Consider the following 22,997-nt stretch of genomic DNA (forward strand, 5'->3'; position numbering starts at 1 on the left):
CTCTAGTGTTCTAGTGTTCCAGTGAGTCACGGTGTTCTAGTGTTCCAGTGAGTCACGGTGTTCTAGTGTTCCAGTGAGTGACGGTGTTCCAGTGGTTCAGGGAGTGACAGTGTTCCAGTGTTCCAGTGAGTGACAGTGTTCTAGTGTTCCAGTGAGTCACAGTGTTCTAGTGTTCCAGTGAGTGACTGTGTTCCAGTGGTTCAGGGAGTGACAGTGTTCCAGTGTTCTAGTGTTCCAGTGAGTGACAGTGTTCTAGTGAATTACAGTGTTCTAGTGTTCTAGTGTTCCAATGAGTGACAGTGTTCCAGCGTTCTAGTTTTCCAGTGAGTGACAGTGTTCTAGTGTTTCAGTGAGTCACAGTGTACTAGTGTTCCAGTGTTCTAGTGTTCCAGTGAGTGACAGTGTTCTAGTGTTTCAGTGAGTCACAATGTTCTAGTGTTCCAGTGAGTGACAGTGTTCCAGTGTTCCAGGGAGTGACAGTGTTCCAGTGCTCTAGTGGTCTAGTGTTCCAGTGAGTGACAGTGTTCTAGTGTTTCAGTGAGTGACAGTGTTCTAGTGTTCCAGTGAGTAACGGTGTTCTAGTGTTCCAGTGTTCTAGTGTTCCAGTGAGTGACAGTGTTCCAGTGGTCTAGGGTTCTAGTGTTCCAGTGTTCTAGTGCTCCAGTGAGTGACAGTGTTCTAGTGTTCCAGTGAGTCACGGTGTTCTAGTGTTCCAGTGAGTGACAGTGTTCCAGTGTTCTAGTGTTCCAGTGAGTGACAGTGTTCTAGCATTTCAGTGAGTCACAGTGTTCTAGTGTTCCAGTGAGTGAAAGTGTTCCAGAGTTCCAGTGTTCCAGGGAGTGACAGAGTTCCAGTGTTCTAGCGTTCCAGTGTTCCAGTGTTCTAGTGATTGACAGAGTTCCAGTGTTCTAGTGAGTGACAGAGTTCCAGTGTTCTAGTGTTCCAGTGAGTCACGGTGTTCTAGTGTTTCAGTGAGTGACAGTGTTCCAGTGTTCCAGTGAGTGACAGAGTTCCAGTGTTCTAGTGTTCTAGTGAGTGACAGAGTTCCAGTGTTCTAGTGTTCTAGTGAGTGACAGAGTTCCAGTGTTCTAGTGTTCCAGTGAGTGACAGTGTTCCAGTGTTCTAATGTTTTAGTGTTCCAGTGTTCTAGTGTTCTAGTGTACCAGGGAGTGACAGAGTCCCGTGGGCAGATGTGAGTGTGTGATCATGAGAAACTGTGTCTCACACAGAAGTCATTCCGTCCTGTGTGTGATGGTTGACGTGTTTCCATCTGTGATGTGTGGTGCGATCTTGTGTTGAGAAGAAAAAATTGTATGGCACTTTTTTGTGCAATTGGAAGTGTGCTACACACAGGTGAGTGGGCCTGTACAAACCACCTGTAGTAACACACTCTCCTCTATGTGCACTAGACACTTTACACACACTGCTGCGTGTACACAATCCCACAAAAGACTCAGCAATATATGTATGTTTACATGCTCATGCACTACAAATCATCCTGCACTGTTCCCCAACCAGCTGCTGACTCAAAATGTTTCTCTTTGCACATGTACAGTATTTATGTGAAGCATTCGTATAGTTTGTATGTTTTATCTTTTATTTTTTTTTAGTTTGTATAGGGTAAATATTTATATATAGTATACTTATAGTTAAATCTGTCAGTTGGTTAGTTGTTTATAGGTTTATAGGGTTTTTTACTTCATTGTTGTATGTCTGTATTCATGTAGCACCGTGGTCCTGCGAGGCACAACATTTTGTTCCACTGCATGTCCCCACATGGAGCGGAATGACAATAAAGCTCAACTTGAACTTGACTTGAGCTTTAACTGAGATCAGAACGAGCGTCGGACTCAGTGGGTGATTTTCTCTGAAGCTACTTTTGGACTCAATCAATATGTGTTGCAAACGCGTGTTGATCCTTTCCAGCTCTCAGGAGGATTGCGCTCACACCTCGCCTGTGTCTCAGAGGTCCATCGCTGCCGTCATCGCTCACAGCTACAGCTGCTCTCCAGTCCGTCTGTCTCTCAGTCTGTCTGTCTGTCTGTCTGTGTATGGTAATGTGCTCATTGTCTCCTGCATCAGTCTTTGTCTTCTCAATAGCTTCATGAATATGAGTCTCTCTCAGTTTTTGTTCAATGTTATTTATGTCTTGTCCATTTGGCCGTCTGCTGACACAAAGCATGAGGTTTATTCTCTGAATAAATATGAGCAGATCTGAATGAGGCGTTAAAACACACATCGGTGTGTGTGTGTGTGTGTGTGTGTGTGTTAATTTTCTCTCCCTGTGGGTTGTAAAGCAGGTTGTCCAGCTTGCTAATGGATCGATGGCTGCAGAGAGAGAGAGAGAGAGATAGAGAGAGAAACAGATGCACAGATGGGCTTGTTTTATCAGGTTCATGTAATCTTGTCATGGTTCTGTTCTGACACACCTGTACGTCTGCGATTCCTTTTCATCCTGAGCAGGTGCACGTAGATTCAGAGCCGTAACGCGTCTGATTTTCTCTTGAGTGACAGTGAGACGAGACACACGGCACTCAGACCAGAGTGAGACAGGAACAGGAAATACACCACAGAGAGACACATGTGAACATGACTCAACACAGGACAGACAGACAGAGAGAGAGAGAGAGAGAGAGAGAGAGAGTGTGTTGGGCTCAGGTGACGGCCGTTAGAAAGAGTTAATTAATCACATCAGTAAATGTTTACACATCTGTGACACACACACACACACACTACTGAGCGTCTCACTGGATTCTCTTTTCTCAAGCGACCTGGAACATTTGTGCCTGAACATTTTCAAACAATATATAATCTTACCACTTTATCTGATGAGGTTATGGCTGAATTAACAGTGTAAAACCTGACATATGAAATAATACTCAGAAAAAAATGACAAAATATGCAGTATTTAAAAATGTGCATGTGTTTTTATTTTGTATTATATTTGCTCCTTCAGGGTTTTATAGCTCATATAGTCTGACTGATACAGTGAGAATATAGAGGAAAAACAGCTTTTATTTAGAGACTCAAACTGAGCAAAAATATGAATTTCCTGCAAATACTGACATTTATATAATGAAATTCTGCTGCTTGTGATGTAAACCAATGAGATGTTTATAACAGCAGAGCAGATACTGACATAAAATGATCTAAATATCAGCAGTCATGCTATATCTCCAGTAATATGTCTCAGTAAAATGAGATTGAAATGATCCAAACATATAATGCAATGCTGATTAAGAGATGAATAAATAAACGCTCCTCAGAAGATGTGAGATGTTCTGGAGGCTTGTGAAGATCATTCCTCCGCTGAGGAACAGAGAAAGTAAAGCTTCTGGAAACAAACGCCCCTCAAAAGATCCTGATGATCATGATTTACATATTTATAATTTGAGTAGGATTACTGAGTACAGTCTGCCTTATAATAAACTGATGTAATTGAAAATGAAAAATGAAATGATTAAGCAAATGTTTAACTCTCAAATATGATAAGAAGGATCAAACACAGTGAACGCATGATGTTATAATTTCAGTTAAAACAAATTGTGGTGTAGAATTCAATGTTTTATTCTAAATAACTCTTTAAAACACAAATAAATACTGGGAATCATCAGAGACTGATGACTGAGATAAGAACCAACAGAATGGAATTAAACTGCCATTAAATGGTTGATTATATTACTAGTGCTAGTAAGAGTGATGGAGAGACACAACGCTTTCAGAGAAAGAGCGCGTGTGTGTGTGTGTGTGTGTGTGTGTGTGCACCTGGTATTCATCACGTCCTGGGGACCAAATGTCCCCACAAGGATAGTAATACCAGTAAATCTTAATCTTGTGGGGACATTTTTTGGTCCCCATGAGGAGACAAGCTTATAAATCATACAGCATAAAGTTTTTTGAAAATCTAAAAATGCACAAAGTCTCCTGTGAGGGCTAAGTTTAGGTGTAGGGTTGGTGTAGGGCAATAGCACACACGGTTTGTTCAGTATAAAAACCATTACGCCTATGGAGAGTCCCCATAAAACATGGAAACCCAACATGTGTGAGCGTGTATATGTGTGTGTGTGTGTGTGTGTGTGTGTGTGTGTGTGTGTGAATGTGTGTGTGCATCAGTAATCAGAGATGTGAGCCGCTTGCTGTGTGTCTGCTCAAGGCGATGCTCATGACGTGAAGTGACATGTGGATTGACAGACACCATCCCTCCCAAAGCGTTTCTGCTCTTCCTCTTAAAACGAGCTGTCACTGGAGATTAGAGTCTCTGTCCTGAGCATCAGGCTGCATTTCTCGCCTCGTGTCGGTTTATTTTATTCTCATGTGTTAGGCCTCCGTCGCCTTCAGTCCAGCTGCTCTTTGGGCCACAGGTCACTTGCTGATCACCTGATCAATAATCTCATTAGTCAGCCACTCAGCTGCACCTGCTCGTCACCATGGTGACGCTGTCACACTCCATCTGTACCTGTCCTGAAGAAAAATGATCCTCAGGATGCTGAGGACTGTTACCAGGCTGTTGCTATGTGGTTTCCAAGGAGTTCTGGGTGGTTGTTATGAGGTTGCTAGGTGTCCCTGTGAAGTGCCTGTGATCTTCTGATAGCATGTCATTGCACTCACTTGTTCTTTGTTGGATTTCAATATTGAATTTTGTGTATCATAAAATAATTTCACAGACAAGTTTATATCCCTTAATATCTTAAAAATGCCATCCCACTTATTCTATTCTATAGTATATAATGGTGCCTTTAGAGGAACAAAATCATTATTTGAGGGGAGTCAGTGTTATTTCACCACAGACACAGCCACTTCACTGCTTTACAGTACACGCGCGTGTGTGTATGTGTGTGTGTGTGTGTGTGTGTGTGTGTGTGTGTGTGTGATGCACTGCCGATTGAATTACCTGTCTGTCTGTTGTCTGTGTTGCTGCCAGTGACTAATGACATCAGAATTAGTCTTCAGTGTCTGTCTGTCTCTGAAGAGGAGGAGGATATTGAGGTAAAGACGAAAATGTCATTCAAATATGAAAAGATAGGGAATTCATAATACAGCTTTTTATTACATTCAGAGTGCATGAGTGAATGAGATACGTGAGGTCAGAATTCACCGACGTACAGTAGATGGCAGAGCTCACGGTGATGGTCGAGCGATAGAATCTGGTCAGTTCAGATGAACGTACAGTAAAACTCACCGGCAGAAGTGCAACGGCAAGCTCTCACAGATCCTCATTTTACACCATTTTTACACAAGTGCCTAAAACGTTTAACAGTACTGTAGCTTTGCAGGTAGCTTTCTTGAAGCATCTTTGAGACAGTTCTTCTGGATTTAGTCTCAGTTTGTTCTGTTTCTTCATGTCATTCCAGACAGACTGATGATGATCAGATCAGATCTCTAAAATCTCACTGGATTATTACAATTAATGGCTAAATAAATGTTTGGAAATGTAAACTGATATTTCCTACTGACACACTACAGCAGAAGATAGAAATAACTGACTTAAAACCATTTTTAGCTGCTGAAAATACTAGTGTTCCAATCATTTTGGCCACCGCTGTAAATGGGCTTTGGTGATGCTCCGTGTTTGGAGGACTGATGTGCTCACACATGTGTGCCGCTGCTCACTGTTCCTGTCTCTCTCTCTCTCTCTCTCTCTCTCTCTCTTTCTCTTTCTCTTTTCAGAACCTTCCAGAAGTCCAGATGGAGCAGGATGTCGAGAGCACCGTCACAGTCCGACAGCCCAAGCTGCCCAAGCAGGCGCGGGACGATGTCCCCAAACCGCTGCAGGACAAAGAGCGTGCCAAGAAGAAGATCCAGCGCTATGTCCGCAAAGACGGCAAGTGCAATGTGCATCATGGAAACGTGCAGGAGACCTACCGCTACCTGACGGATATCTTCACCACGCTGGTGGACCTCAAGTGGAGGTTCAACCTGTTCATCTTCGTGCTGGTTTACACCGTGACGTGGCTGTTCTTCGGATTCATGTGGTGGCTAATCGCTTACATACGAGGAGATCTGGAGCACATAGGAGACAACCAGTGGACTCCTTGCGTCAACAACCTCAACGGCTTTGTGACGGCGTTCTTGTTCTCGATAGAAACGGAGACGACCATCGGCTACGGCCACAGGGTGATCACTGACCAGTGCCCAGAGGGCATCCTGCTGCTGCTGGTGCAGTCGGTGCTGGGCTCCATCGTCAATGCCTTCATGGTGGGCTGTATGTTCGTGAAGATCTCACAGCCCAAGAAGCGCGCCGAGACTCTGGTGTTCTCCACCAATGCCGTCATCTCCATGCGTGACAGCCGGCTTTGTCTGATGTTTCGCGTCGGAGACCTGCGGAACTCACACATCGTGGAGGCATCCATTAGAGCCAAACTGATCAAGTCCAAACAGACCAAGGAGGGAGAGTTCATCCCTCTCAATCAGACGGACATGAACGTGGGCTACGACACCGGAGACGACCGGCTCTTCCTGGTGTCTCCACTCATCATCTGCCACGAGATCAATCAGCACAGCCCCTTCTGGGAGATCTCCAAAGAGCACCTGGCCCATGAGGAGCTGGAGATCGTGGTGATCCTGGAGGGCATGGTGGAGGCCACAGGTACGCCACTGAAATCTGCAGTCGTTTCATTGCGCTCAGAGATTACATAATGGGTTTGGCAGATGCTTTTATCCAAAATCACTTGCTTTGCATTGAAGGTGTGCATTTGATCAGTTCATGCATTCTCTGGGAATCAACCCTATAACCATGGCGTTTCTAGAGACTTGCTCTACTGTTTGCACGCAGAAATTACATTTACACATAGTGGGTTTGGCAGATGCGTTTATCCAAAATCACTTGCATTACATTGAAGGTATGCAGTGGATTGGTTCATGCATTCCCTGGGAATCGAACCCATAACCATGGTGTTTATAGAGATGTGTTGTACTGTTTGCACTCAGAGATTACATTTACATGTAGTGGGTTTGGCAGATGCTTTTATCCAAAACTGTTTGCATTGCACTGAAGGTGTGCATTTGATCAGTTCATGCATTCTCTGGGAATCGACCCTATAACCATGGCGTTTCTAGAGACTTGCTCTACTGTTTGCACTCAAAGATTAAATTACATAATGCAATTGGCAGACGCTTTTATCCAGAGCAACTATCTGAACCTATGACTATGACCTTGGAGTTTCCAGAGACACTGTTTGCTCTACTGTTTGCATTCAAAGATTACATTTACATGTACTGCATTTGGCAGATGCTTTTATCCAAAGCCATTTGCATGGCATTGGAAGTATACATTTGATCAGTTTTTTTATTTTTATTTGAGCATTCCCTGAGAACCAAACCAGTGACCATGGCATTGCTAGACATGATCTCCAATTAACTTCTTATACCTCAGAGATTACATTTACAGGTAGTGCGTTCATCAGATGCTCTTGTTCAAAACAACTTGCATTGCATTATAGGTGTGCATTCAGTTCATGCATTTCCTTGGAATCGAACCCATGACCATGGCATTTCTAAAGAAGTACTCCACTCTTTGCACTCAGAGATTACATTTAATTTTACATTTTGCTTTGCATTGAAGGTGATCATTTTACGTATATCCTGGAAATCGAACCCCTGACCTTGACATTGATTTGAGCTACAGGATGTTTGTTGCATTGAATAGAAAAAAACTCCAAAACTGACCAGAATAAGCAGAACTCATACTGAATGAGCAATATCAAGTGTCTAATTCCCAGCATTCCCTGGAATTTGAACCCATGACCGTGGCATTTCTAGAGACATGTTGTACTGTTTGCAGTCAGAGATTACATATACATGTAATGCATTTTGCATGCATTACATTACAACAGAATGACAATGACAGAACAAAAAACAGATAATAAATAGGAGAATTAAAAAATAGAACAAGTAAATAAGGAATAACAATATACAAGTTGACAATTGTATGTACAGGTATATTATGTGCAATTTGAAATGTAGACTAAGAATGTGTGTTAGATAAATAAGTGTATAATTGATTGATTGATTGATTAACTTTATTAATCCCAAAGGGAAATTCACATGTCACAGCAGCTCATCAGAAAAAAATAGATAAAAAGGAAAAAATACTTCATAATGCAATATTTCATACAGCCCCCTCGTTTCAAGCATCATAATACACTCTACACTATATTATAAATACAATTTAAAATAATCCATCAGTCATCTAATATGACATCGATTATATAAGCTAATGGCTGTTGGTAAAAATTACTTTTTATATCGTTCTTTATGGCATCGGGGCTGAATTAATCTTGAGCTAAAAGTGCTCACACATGCTTGTACTGTTCCATGAAGAGGATGACAATCTTGTTTCATTATACTGACCAGTTTATCAGTCATTCTATCCTGTGCAATCACATCAATAGTGGGCAACACGCAACCCACAACAGAACCTGCCTTTTTTATCAACTTTTTGAGTTTATTCTTCTCCTTCTCTAGCAATCCCCCTCCCCAGCAGGTGACAGCATTCAAGATCACAGATGACACCACAGAATCATAAAAAGTCTTCAGCAGTGCCTGACACACACCAAAGGATCTCAGTCGCCTTAGTAAATGAATGCGACTCTGACCCTTCTTATAAACCTGTACTGTATTGTCAGACCAATCAAGCTTGTTATTCAAATATACACCCAAGTACTTATATGACGTGACAATCTCAATTTCAGACTCTTGAATATTCACTGGCACCACTTTATGAGGATATCTACTAAAATCAACCACAATTTCCTTGGTCTTACTAGCGTTAAGCCTAAGACCATTCGTTTCACACCAGTCTACAAAACTCTTTAAAAGCTCCCTGTATTCACTCTCATCATGCTCCTTTATACAGCCAACAATTGCAGAATCATCTGAAAATTTCTGAAGATGACAGTTTTTAGAGTTGTACTGAAAATCTGAAGTATAAAAATTAAATAAAAAATGAGCTAAAACCGTTCCTTGGGGAACACCAGTGCTACTCATAACTACTTGGGACACACAGTTATGCATAAATAGTGTTCCACAATAATTGTCAAGTGTTCATGAGATGGATTGCCTGAGGGAAGAAACTGTTCCTGTGTCTGGTCGTTCTGGTGCTCAGAGCTCTGTAGCGTCAACCAGAAGGCAACGGTTCAAAGAGGGATTGTGCTGGATGTGAGGGGTCCAGAGTGATTTTACCAGCCCTTTTGCTCACTCTGGATAAGTACAGTTCTTGGAGAGTGGGGAGGGTTGTACCAATGATTCGCTCAGCAGTCCGGACTACCCTCCGTAGTCTTCTGAGGTCAGATTTGGTAGCTGAGCTGAACCAGACAGTTATTGAGGTGCAGAGGATGGATTCAATGATGACAGAGTAGAACTGTTTCAGTAAGTCCTGTGGCAGGTTGAACTTCCTCAGCTGGCGAAGAAAGTACAACCTCTGCTGGGCCTTCCTGACAATGGAGTCAATGTGAATATCCCACTTCAGGTCCTGAGAGATGGTGGTGCCCAGGAATCTGAATGACTCCACTGCAGTCACAGTGCTGTTCATGATGGTGAGTGGGGGGAGAGCAGGGGGATTTCTGGCGCACATCATCTTCACTGATCTGAATTGTAGGTGTGGGGGAGAGGGGGGTTGCTGGAGGTGTGAATGGGTGTGTGGAGAGGTGTTCAGGGCGGGTGTGGGGTGTTTTTTCAAACCTGCAATAGAACTCATTCAAGTCGTCTGCCAGTTGTTAATTCTCCAGAGTGCTGGAGGATGGTGTCTTGTAATTGGTGATATCTTTCAGACCTTTCCACACTGATGCTGAGTCACTGGAAGAGAATTTGTTCCTTAGCTTGTCAGAATAATTCCTCTTTGCCACTCTGATCTCCTTTTCCAGTGTGTATTTGGCCTGTTTATACAAGACTCTGTCCCCATTCCTGTAAGCATCTTCTTTGGCCTGACGGAGCTGTCTGAGTTTTGCAGTGAACCATGGTTTGTCGTTGTTGTAGGTTGAGTCCTGGTAGGAATGCACATATCCTCACAGAAACTGATATAAGATGTTACAGTCTCTGTGAGCTCGTCCAGATCGGTGGCAGCAGCTTCAAAAACAGTCCAATCAGTGAGAGAGAAACAGGCTTGTAAATCCCGCTCTGGATCATTAGTCCATCTTTTAACAGATCTTAATACAGGTTTAGCTGACTTCAGTTTCTGCTTGTAGTTCAGTATGAGATGAACCAAACTGATCAGAGAGTCCTAAAGCTGCTCGTGGAACAGAGTGATATGCGTCCTTTATCGTTGTGTAACAGTGATCCAATATATTACTGTCTCTGGTGGGTCCAGCAATGTCCAGCAATTTGTCTCTGGTGAAACTGATTGCAGGGGTATACCTAAAGACAGGACAAACTAACAAAAACATAAAAACAACTGCGGACGACGCCACGGAGCTATGACGAGCATCAGGTGTGCTCAAGTCTCGCCCCAATCACAAAACCTGCAACAGAAAGAAACCCAAAACACCCAAACCAACACAACTCAATCCTAACACACCCCCCTTAAAAAATACCACATCAACTACTACTACTAATAATAATGACTTATACATATAAAGGTAGGTCAACTCACATCCGTTGGAGACCGAAACACTACATCATGTTCAATTAAATGAGTTTGTGATGGAATGATGAGAACTTGCGTATCAACTGTGAGCGCTCTGCTTGCTGCAAAACAGATAAATGGGACAACAAATTCTCCAAATATTTCAGATGATTTGGGATAAAAGCATTGCATTGAAGGTATGCAGTGGATCGGTTCATGCACTTGCTTTGCTTTGGACTGCACAGGGAGAGTAAATGTTGCAGCTTAATGTTCTGTTATTTTGAGACTGAGCATGATATTATGTTGAGCATAAATTACTGTAGTAGTAATTGCACATGCCAGTACCTGCATGTGTTCATGTGTGATATCGCTGGGTAAGAATCAGATACAAAAAGTAAAGGTAATTTGATGTTTTTACTTAATGCAGTCAAGTTATTGTCAGATACATAAAGTATTTGAAATCATAGTGTAGTTTAATGTAGAGAAATATTGTTTTTATTCTTTTAAGATCACAGTACTGATAAGTATTGGTTTTTAAACTTCGATGGTTTAAAGCAGTTAGCTTGTTGGTTTGAACAGTACTGTTGTACTTGTCGCTGACAGCATATTTGTGACAGCATTATCATCACAATATTAAGAAGGTAACCGATGTGTTACAGTAACGTTAAAACAGATCAGGCTACTTGTTCATGATTACTGCAGGATAACTAGCATTCACCAGCAGTCAAATGCTGAATTTATGTTTCCTATAAAGCCGTTCTTATTTAAAAAAAAAAAAACTAATTTGCATATTGTTCTAAATATAGTCTCATTGTTAACCAATGTTTTTGGCATAAGTATGCATTTTTTTCTATAAAATATAAATCATTTTATTGGTGTCCAATGATTTAATGTCAATCCTGTTACCGTTTTTAAAATGTAAATTTAAACAATTATTTTTTACATTTAATATAATCTATATCTACAAGTAAAATCCTTTCAAAGTGTACATGTGCTTTTGTGAACTTGACTATTAGTTAGCAATTAACAAATTAGTTTGAAATCGTCAAACCTGTTACTGTCGACCTGTTAGTTTTTAGGGTAAGCGGTATTGACACGTGGGTAACAGGGATGACATTGATTAGGTTTGACCCTGTTTTTAAAGATTGTCTGTGTAAAAATCAAACATTTTAAAGGTCACCCTCAGTATATTATTGAGCTAATGCCTATATCATTCAGTGGCATATGAGCTCTAATTAAACTATAATATAACGCTTGTGTCGGTAACAGGGTTGACAAAAATACCAAAACATAAGATAGAAAAATAGTCATAAAATAATAAATTACATAGCCTGAGATGGCGCAATACAGTTTCTTGTCATTTTAAGGTGTCTTCATTTCATGGATATTTAAAAAATATTGATTAAGCTTATTTTACTTTTCAGTTTTTCCACGTGGAAAAGGCACAGATTTCATGAAATGCCCCATTTATAGTAACCCTCCTATCTCTGGTTGTCACTGTCCAACTAGACGATAAAACAGACACGACGGTCATAAAGCTAGAAAAACAAACTGAATGAAGGTGGTGTGTGGTAGAAGTGTGTCTTAAAGGGACTGTTTACATTAATAAATGAACATCCTGTCATCATTTACTCTCCCTCGTGTCAGAGTTCAAATGTGGATCCTGGACCACAAAACTGAATAAATGATCTTTCCATTGATGTATGGTTTGTTATGATAGGACAATATTTGTCTGAGATACAACTATTAGAAAATCTGGAATCTGAGGGAGCAAAAAAATCTAAATATTGAGAAAATCTCCTTTAAAGTTGTTCAAATGAAGTTCTTAGCAATGCATATTACTAATCAAAAATGAAGTTTTGATATATTTACAGTAGGAAATTTACAAAATATCTTCATGGAACATGATCTTAATATCCTAATGATTTTTGTCATAAAAGAGAAATGTATAATTTTGATCCATACAGTGTATTGTTGGCTATTGCTACAGATATAGCTGTGCTACTCATGACTGCTTTTGTGCTCCAGGGACACGTGTGTTTTTTATTTATTTATTTTTTTTATTTTCAGTAAATGGCAAGATTTTCAGTTTTCGGGTGAACGATCGCTCTAAGAGAAAGACTCTGAAACAGGAGCGAGCTCACATCAGGACTCAAGAGATTCAAGATTCAAGATTCAAGATTCTTTATTCGTCACATACACAATTATACAGAGTATAACCAGCAGTGAAATGTAGGTCAGCTCCGCTCCAAGGACAATGCAATTATAAAGTATACAAATATTAAGAAAAAGAAAAGTAGAAAAAATAAAAGAATAAAGTCAAATAAAAGATAAAAATTATAAATATAAATGTGCAGGTCAGTATGTTGTTGACATAAATAGTAATATAACAGGAATGTGCAAAACGTTGTACAGGGTATTTAAATAGCAGCAATATAAGGTAGAAAAAATTATGAATAGCTTATTGATATGGTGATATTTACATGGAGTCAAGTGATGTTATGACACAGAGTTAGAGTTTAGGAGCCTGATGGCCTGGGGGAAGAAGCTCCTCCTAAGTCTCTCAGTTTTTGCCATCAGGCTACGGAAGCGCTTACCAGATGGAAGCAAAGTGAATAGCTGGTTACCAGGGTGATTAGAGTCCTTGATGATTTTAACAGCTCTATTTTTGCAGCGTTTGAGGTAGATGTCCTGCAGAGAGGGGAGAGCAGACCCTGAGATGCGCTCAGCTAAGCGCACAACTCTCTGTAGTGCTTTGCGGTCCTGATTGGAGCTGTTTCCATACCACACTGAGATGCACTGAGTCAATACACTTTCTATGGTCCCTGAATAGAAAGTTTTCAGGATTGCTGGTGAGACCCTGAATTTCCTCAGCTGACGCAGATGGTACAGTCTTTGCCTGGCTTTCTTAACCTGTGTTTGGATGTGTGTAGTCCAAGTCAGGTTCTCTGAGATGTTTACACCGAGGTACTTGAAGCTGCTCACCCTCTCCACAGGGGTCCCACTGATCCTGAGAGGAGAGTAGGGCTGCTGCTGTCTCTTCCTAAAGTCCATGATCAGCTCTTTAGTTTTGCTCACATTCAGAGAGAGACAGTTGTCCTGGCACCATGATGTGAGTCTCTCTACCTCGTCCAAGTATGCGGTCTCATCGTTGTTGGAGATGAGGCCCAGAACCACAGTATCATCAGCGAATTTGACAATAGATGTAGAGCTGTGAGAGGACAAGCAGTCATGCGTGTAGAGAGAGTAGAGCAGGGGACTCAGGACACAGCCCTGTGGGGCTCCTATGTTCAGGGTGATGGAGTTTGAGGTGAACTGGCCAACTTTCACCACTTGAGGTCTGCCGGTGAGGAAGTCTTGAATCCAGTCACAGAGTGAGGAGTTTAGGCCGAGGTCTGTGAGTTTAGATGCCAGCTTGATGGGGACTATAGTGTTGAAAGCTGAGCTATAGTCAATGAATAGCAGCCTTACATAATTCCCATTGTTGCTGTCCAAGTGTGTGAGGGAAGAGTGGAGAACGAGAGAAATGGCATCGTCAGTAGATCTATTTGGGCGATAGGCAAACTGAAGAGGGTCCAGAGTATCAGGTATGGAGGAGCAGATGTGGCTCTTTACAAGTCTCTCAAAAACCTTCATGACTATAGATGTGAGGGCAACTGGGCGATAGTCATTCAGGAAAGAGGGTTTATTGTTCTTTGGCACAGGGATAATAATGGATGTTTTGAATGAAGTGGGAACCACGGAGGTAGCAAGAGACTCATTAAAGATAGACGTGAACAAACCAGCGAGCTGATCAGCGCAGGACCTCAGAACACGGCCGGTTATCCCATCAGGTCCGGCTGCTTTCCTGACGTTCACTTTCTTTAGCGCCCTCCAAACCTCATCCTCCGACACGGTGATTACAGGATCATCGCTGCTCTGCCTGCTGCTTCCTGACGCGCTGGTCGGCAGAGACACGCCGCCGCCGTTGCCATCGAAGCGGCCGTAGAAGATGTTTAACTCGTCGGCCAGCAACGGATCTGCTCTCACCTCCGCGGAGGATGTGTTTCCGAAGTCACAGATGGTCCTCAGTCCCTGCCACATCCGTCGAGAGTCATTGAGCTGGAAATGAGACTCAATTCTCTCTCTGTATCTGTGTTTAGCGGCTCTTACTGCACGACGGAGAGCATAGCACGATGCTTTGTACTCGCTCGTATTCCCGGTCAGAAGAGCCTCATTGTAAGCGGCAGTGCGTGTGTTAACCGCAGCACGGATTGTTCTGTTCTGTGAGCGTGCTTTGTAGGCATTCTTGAACTGAGTGTAGCAATGATCCAGTGTGTTTGGTCCTCTAGTTGGACAGGATACATGTTGATGAAAGTTCGGCATGACCTGCTTGAGGTTGGCTTTGTTAAAGTCTCCCGCGATGATGAAGGCAGTGTCAGGATGTTTGTTAATGTAGCCGCTGAGCACATCGTGAAGCTTAGACAAGGCCAAGCCGGTGTCTGCCTGTGGTGGAATGTACACAGCAGTAACAATGATTCACTCACGATATAAATATAGTGCCAGATCAATACACAGCGGCTTATAAATGCTCTGTGTGCTGGGAAATATCCCAGAAATCCCTCTGGAGTCCAGTACTGGAAACACGATAGATGAGCGTGACGTGACCTCGTGTGTCTGTGGATCATTAAAGGCTTTTAGCTTCAGTCTCGTATGATGATTTCATCAGCTCTTTTCCCACTTCTATGATCTGTGCTCCTGTGTGAGGGTGGATGGATCTGGAGATCCGCTGCGACACACATCAGAACTGATGCAGACACAGAACCGCACCGATCCAGTTATTTGATTCTTTTCAGTGCAGTGTCATGTTTCCTACGCAGTTTGGAAAAGTATGGAATTTGATTTCTAGGTCTGGAAAAATATGGAAAAAAAGCAGGGTATGGAAAAATATTTGCCCCCATTTAGTTTTTTATACTAGAAAATTAATAATTTAATGAAAATAAGTTTATCATACAAGAAGTGTTTTCATGGCATCTGTTTAGTGATTGTCAAACACGACTGAATGAATTCAAGGTGCACTTTGTAATTATGCAAAATATTTTGGGTTTTGGGTTTCTTCTCACAATATTATTGTATGATAATAATCTTTCCATTGATGTATGGTTTTGTTATGATAGGACAATATTTATCTGAGATACAACTATTTGAAAATCTGGAATCTGAGGGAGCAAAAAAATCTAAATATTGAGAAAATCTCCTTTAAAGTTGTTCAAATTAAGTTACTAATCAAAAATTAAGTTTTGATATATTTACGGTAGGAAATTTACTAAATATCTTCATGGAACATGATCTTAATATCCTAATGATTTTTGTCATAAAAGAGAAATGTATAATTTTGATCCATACAATGTATTGTTGGCTATTGCTACAGATATACCTGTGTTACTCATGACTGCTTTGTGCTGCAGGGACACATATACCAAATATAAAGCTGAAAATAGTGCTGTCTGAACCATTTATGTTAAATATGGTCCAAAAATCTACTGGAAATTTGAGTCTGGAAAAGTATGGAATTTTGAAAAGGAGAGTGTGTAGGGACCCTGAGGGATGCTTGAACTGACCTGGTCATTCGCAGCTCTGTTTTGCGGCAGAAAAGAGTTTATTAGAGCCATTTAATCACAGTCCATCTGTCAGTACCATCACCTTTGTCAAAGTTCGTGAAACGGCTTCTCGAACAGGAAAAATATATGATTTTGTCGATCAGGAATCGATTAGCTCATTGCTGTGATGTCATATGAGTGACAGGATGCCCTCGTCATCAGAGAAGAGAAGAGATGTTGTTGTGAGGGGAAGAACACAAAATAATGCACATGGACATATCATTTGCAGTTTTGTTTCAGCTGCTTGCACACAGAATCTTTCCTTGTCACACAGTTTCTGAAAGCTGTCTCTCAAACAGCAGAAGCACACACCAAATCTGCACTAATACACTAATTCTCAGCCTTTGACTCCGTTTATATTCCATAAAATACTTTTTGCAAAACACAACACATTGTAAAGGTGTTTGCAAATGTCTGCTTTTGAGATGTGTTTGTGATATTTTGAATGCAGTGCTTCATTTTGCAAGAGATGTGAGGCGTTTTGTGTGCAATTCTTGGATTTGTGTGTAAAGTTTTGAAAAAACGAGGCAAAGTTTTGAAAATGTGTGCAAGCAGCTGAAAAAAACTAATAAACACTGAAATTTTCCATAAAAACATAAGAAAAGTCAGTTTTGTTTTCATGGTGACTTGAAGCGGTGAAGTGTGTATTGTGCAGATTTCTACGTTTTCTACATTGTGTTTAGTAAAGAGTTTAGGCTGAATACAGTTGTGCTCATAAGTTTACACCCCCCTGTAGAATCTGCAAGATGTTTATCATTTAAAAAATGTTTTTAGTAGTTGTTCTTATTGTGTACTTCTCTTTCAGAGATCTCTCCATCTATTCCACAGACATTCATTATTGAATGAACACAGATGATCCTGTCGAGATTCCATATTCTGATGTTTGTTCACGTTCCATCATCTTCTGCACATTTGAGCTCTTCCCCACAGTGAAGACATGATGTCAAGATCCATCTGTTCACACACACACACACACACACACACTCACACTCACACTCACACTCACACTCACACACACACACACACAAACACAGGCACAGATACAGACACAGACACACACACACACACACACACACACACACACTCACACACAGCCTTCACTGATGCTCAAGAAGGAAACTCCTCGACATGATCATCTGTGTCTTCAGTTATTATCGTGTTTGTGGAATAGATGGAAACGTCTGCGGTTGCTAATTTCTTTGAGATTTTCCACTATTTTAATGGCTTTTGAGACTGATTTCTGTAGTATAGCTTCTCATTTTCTATGAGCCTGCAGTTCAAATAGTCTGAGATGAAAATGAAAGTGGCGTCACACAGCCGCAGAAATGGAGGCTCTTTCTTTCTCTGTAACTGTGTTGCTATTTTGAGGGTTTGTGAGTGCGGTTGCCATGGCGACGGCGCAGCATTAGGAAAACCCACTGACATTATGTAACACCGTTATCTAAATCGCTGTTATTATGATGCACGCGATTGATCTGTCATTATTGCGGCAGGGTCTCTTGTTCAGTATGAAGCAGCATGCGAGCGCAGATCACGACACACAGCGAAGGCCTGCTTTCTTTCTTTGAGGAGTTTAAGCCATCCTCGTGTCTAGCTCGCGCCACATTAACTCGAGCGTAGTGCTTATGAACTCTCAGACGCATTTCCTGGAGAGAAGTGTTCTTCAGCATTTATTGTGTTTCTAGTGTGGTGAGGTCGAGGGTGCTCAGGGCATGACTGGGGAACGGGAACAGCTGGTGGCGTGTTCACAGCTGACCTGTTGCCATGGCGATGAGAACACGCATGAGGACACGTGTCGACAGGGAGGTGTTCTTTGTGCTGTTCAGCTTTAATGTTGTTGTGCTCGTCGTGTAGGTTCTGCAGCAGCTCTGTGTCGTGTGCTGACCCACAATGAGTGTGAGTGTGAGTGTGTGTGTGTGTGTGTGTGTGTGTGTGTGTGTGTCAGTGTGTGTGTCTCTGTATGTGTGCACTGTGCACTAGAGCTGGTTTGGAGGGTTCTTGGGCTGCTGTCTGCTGATAACGGTGCAGTGAACGTGGCTCACCTGTCACACCAGCGCAGGGCGCAGGGATTTGGCTTAAAGCGTTATCTCACACCAGATGAATGAAAGTTCTCTAGCAAACTGTATATCAGACAAACAGACGGTGCTCTCGCTGACAGACTCTGTGTGTTGATGAGCGCAGGTAATGCAGTGCAGGCTGAAGAAGCGTGACGCAGCTCCACACGACAGAGCGACTCTGAGACACGCGTTATATAAGCGGCTGCATGTGTGTGTGTGTGTGTGTGTGTTTCTGAGCTCTGAGAGCGCAGAGGGAACGCCACACGAGATGCTCTCACACACATGACAGTGTTTGGATTGTGACTGGAGACGGTGACCTTTGAACCCTGGACTCACTCAGTGTTTGTGTCACACATTTATTCTGCATCTAATCGAAGATTAGCTTCTCCATCACATCTTGTTTTCTACTTTTATCTTTATTAATTTGACAGACTCTTGACATACAGCACATACTATCACTTCATACTGTCTCTGATTTTTTGGAACATGTTTTGGGTAAATATCAGTGTTTCATTGATCAACACTAAACAGAACAGACTGTACGTCTATCACGATCAAATATACTGAACGTTGTTGTTCTAATCAGCTCTCTGTCTCTCTCACACACACACACACACACTCATTATCTGAGTCATTTTACCGCGGTATGCTGAGATCATCAAGAAACCGTTGTAAACAAGATAGAAAGAGAGCATGAGTTTCACCCCAGCTCACCATCATCACATTCAAGCGACTGGAACATTGACACAAAGCAAACGCTCGGGACGAATGAAGCTTTCACTCGATGTGTGTCGACTAAAGCCACAGAACTCTCAGCTCACACAACTGATCAGATTTGAGCTCATATGACTGTTGTTTGCATTGCAATATTATATATATTTATATATACTGTATATATATATATCAGATGCTTTTATCCAAAGCGACTTACAAATGATGACAATAGAAGCAGTCAAAACCAACAAAAGAGGAATAATACACATGTGCTGTGACAAGCCTCAGCTATTAACACACTACACTAGCAAGGATTTTATTAATTTTTTTTGTTGTTGATTATATAATAAAAGAAAACAGATAGAATAGAAAAAGAATAGAGCAAGCTAGTGTTAGATGCATTTTTGCTTTTGTTAATTGTATAATAAATAAAAAGAAAACAAATAGAATACAAAAAGATTAGAAAAGCTAGTGTTAGTTTTTTATTAAAGAATGGAATTAGAATAGAGAGTGTTAGAGTTAGAGGGTCAAATAAAGATAAATATAAAGATATATTATATAGTTATAATAATTTTTTAAATAATATTTATTTCTTATTTTAGTGCTAATATACCCAAATAACTCAATCACTCACATAAATCAAATTCAATGTTGAAGAAGACTGTTGTGTAACAGGTTAATTTCCTGGTTCTGACCAGCAGATGGCCCAGCGCTCCGTGTGTTCAGAGGCTTTCATCAGGAGAGAGGACCAGCTCACAGTCACAGGGCACTGCTGTTTGAGGCGATGGGAATGCAGTCATTTTAAGATGCTTTAGCGCTACATAAACGTTTCATTTGCTGATTTTGTGGTCAATACTGCTGCTACCAGCTGCAAAGCACTCTTTGTACTGCGGTTTATGGTAGTGGTGTTAAATGTTAAAGAGAAGTTCTTCCACTTTTAAATGTGAAATATTTTATTACTAAAAGCTTGCATGTTTGTCGATGTTTTCAGATCCTCAGTGCTTTCTGCAGCCCAGAGAGAGTGTGTGTGAGAGTGAGAGTGTGGTTGCTGCCAGGTTTGGAAGATTGAGCAAAACACTAGCAGAAAATTCTTGATTTATGCAAAAACCTCTGATCGGGGGATTTAAACACTTTACATCTGGCAACCGTACACATGAATGCTTGTAAAGGCTTGTTGCTGATGCAAAATAACCTCAATGTCAAATAAAAACACTTTCGTGAGTCGGCGCCAGTAGCGTCCTGGACGTCACGAGTTCCAATCCTGACCCCCCATATCTCTCTCCCGCTTCAGTCCCTGTCAGCTCTGATCTGTCCTATCATAATAAAGGCAAAAATGACACAATAAATCTAACATAAACTCTTTCATGAGAAATTACAAGCAGGCCAATATCTATGGAGCGGACCTGACTTACATTTCACTGCTGTTATGTTATATATATATAAATAACGTTGAGTATGAGACAAATCAAATTTTGAATCTAGAAATGAGAGAAGCAGAAATCATGATTGTGATTAAATACAATAAATTAGGGCTGGGCAATGTGGTTTTTCAGAATGTTTGACTGATTCTTGTTTTTTTACGATTATTTAACCAGTCAACTTGTAAATGTGACTAAAACATAATTCAAGTAACTGTTTCTTTATTAACCCTCAAGTTAAAGAAGCTTCTGTTCTGAGTGCAGCACACATGAAGCTGTCAACATGATGTAAATGTTAAACTAATCACTTAATTAAATATCTTTGCAGAAAAGATGCATGAACTACAACTACATCTTGTACAAACTTATCTTATATATGTTCAAAAATAATATGAGGAAAAAAGAGTCGAGGTAATTCAAATTCAAAATGACTGAAGGTATAACACCAGTAGAATATTATTAATGATAAATGTTCTGTACAACAGATCTGTCATCATGATGCAAATATGAAACATCAGACATACAGTATAGTTCTTTACAGGTTTTTTATTTGATTGTGCTGCTTTTCCGTAGTTTTTTCTATATAAACATGGACTGTTTGCGCTCGCGTCTCATGCATGAAACGGCTTTCTGCACTGCAAACAATTAATCTCGTACTTAGTATTTTTGTCTTGTTTTCTAGTATAAATATCTAAACATTCTTGAATCAAGATGCATTTATTGTACAAGTAAAATGACTTAAGATATTATGTCCTGTTTTCTGTAAAAAAAAAATATCAAAATTTTGTTAGTTTTCGCTTAAAATAAGCAAAAATATCTGCCAATGGGGCAAGAAAAATAATCTTGCGTAGCCTTTGAATTAAGATTATTATTCTTACCCCACTGACAGATATTTCTGCTTGTTTTTGTTTTAGAAAACAAGACTTAATATCTTAAATCATTTAGTAAATGCATCTTGATTCAAGAATGTTTAGATGTTTCTACTAGAAAACAAGTCAAAAATACTAAGTAAGAAATATTTTTGCAGTGCGTTTAAGTTCAAACAAGCTCAACTCTCATCTTCTTGCATGTGTTTCCTCTTCCACTGCTCGTATCGCATCTTTATCAACACAAAAGCACATTCTGTGTGATATAAGCTGCACCAACATGTGGTTGGATCGTTCTTTTCTCTTTACTGTAATCACCGGCATATTGTCAAAGTGTCTAATTCTAACGTTTGGTAATATTTCTATTTCTAATCGCAATTCCTCGATTTCCCAAAAAATTAAATTGTGGCAAAACATTAAAATGTGAAAAATGTCCCGGCCCTGCATTTGTGGTGGTAATGGTTTTGTGGCTTGCTCACCTGTGTTCTGGTTTTGTGTGTTCCCTCAGGAATGACGTGTCAGGCGCGCAGCTCGTATGTGGCCAGCGAGATCAAGTGGGGCTACCGCTTCACGCCCGTCCTGACGCTGGAGGACGGTTTCTACGAGGTCGACTACAACAGCTTCCACGAGATCTACGAGACCAACACTCCCAGCTGCAGCGCGCGAGAGCTGGCTGAGATGATGGCACGCTCCCGTCTGCCGCTGACCTGGTCAGTGGCCAGCAAACTGAGCCAGCAGGGGCTGCCGGATCCGCCGGAGGAGAAGCGGAGCGCAGCGGCTGAGGAGCTGACGGAGAGGAACGGAGACGTCGCCAACATAGAGAATGAGTCCAAAGTGTAGGAGGATACGCCAATCTCTCCTTGCTCTGCGCCACCGGACGTTTGGCTGAGGTCAGAGGTCAGAGGTCAGAGATCAGCTCAGGAAAGCGCCCGAGGCGGGACACGGACCCCATCTCACGTGCTTTTTCTCTTTTTCTCGCCCCGAAGGACACGTGCGCGGGTGACTGCATGGTTCCCGAAACCAGTTTTTTCTTAAAGATAAGAAATAATATTTTCAGATTTGTAATTCAAAGATTAAAACCTATATATGTATGTGAATATATATATATAGATCTATTCTAGGGCATTTGCATTTGTATTTTTTGTATATATCTGTTGGTTTTGAGACGTGAGGTTGTTTGATACGGCACGGAGTCGTATGTTCTGCCTTCTGGAATAGCACCAGACATATTTATCCACGCATGTACAACCGGTCCCTGTACTCGACTGACTCTGATGTACATAGTTTGCAGTACTGTAGGCCATACTAGCGGACGCAGACCACACTCGATGAAGGAGGACGGCAGTGCACTCGTGTTGCATGGGATTGTGTGTGTGTGTGTGTGTGTGTGTGTGTGTGTGTGTGTGTGTGAGAGTGTGTGTGTGTGTGTGTGTGTGTGAGAGTGTGTGTGTGTGTAATCGTGCGTGTGTGCTCCAATAACCTTCCGTACCGTCATCAGCCATGATCTTTCTCTCCCTTTGCTCTTCCTTTAAGTCATAGTCATAATTGGATAAAGAAGTTCAAGTGGACCTGATGCTGCAGACTAGGGCTGAGACAATAAAGTGATGCATCGCGATTCTCTCTGGAATCGATTCTGAGTTTAGTTTTTAACAGCAGATGGCGCTCTACTCTAGTTTTTAACCGTACACTTAAATACTCACGAAAAAGAGCGCTACTGTGAACAGCCTTGTAATTCGCTTCAGCCT

At 41.3% G+C, this 22,997-nt stretch overlaps 1 protein-coding gene across 1 annotated transcript; it reads left to right on the forward strand.

Moving 5' to 3' along the window:
- Positions 1 to 5,685: 5,685 nt before the first annotated feature.
- On the forward strand, positions 5,686 to 22,092 carry kcnj6 (potassium inwardly rectifying channel subfamily J member 6; the record flags this gene model as incomplete). Its single annotated transcript, XM_079410123.1, has 2 exons — positions 5,686 to 6,586; positions 21,761 to 22,092. 2 exons carry the CDS (start codon positions 5,686 to 5,688, stop codon positions 22,090 to 22,092), a joined length of 1,233 nt encoding a protein of 410 aa, XP_079266249.1.
- Positions 22,093 to 22,997: the final 905 nt, after the last annotated feature.

Source organism: Barbus barbus, assembly GCF_936440315.1.
Source record: "Barbus barbus genome assembly, chromosome: 47".
In the NCBI taxonomy this organism is placed as follows: domain Eukaryota; kingdom Metazoa; phylum Chordata; class Actinopteri; order Cypriniformes; family Cyprinidae; genus Barbus; species Barbus barbus.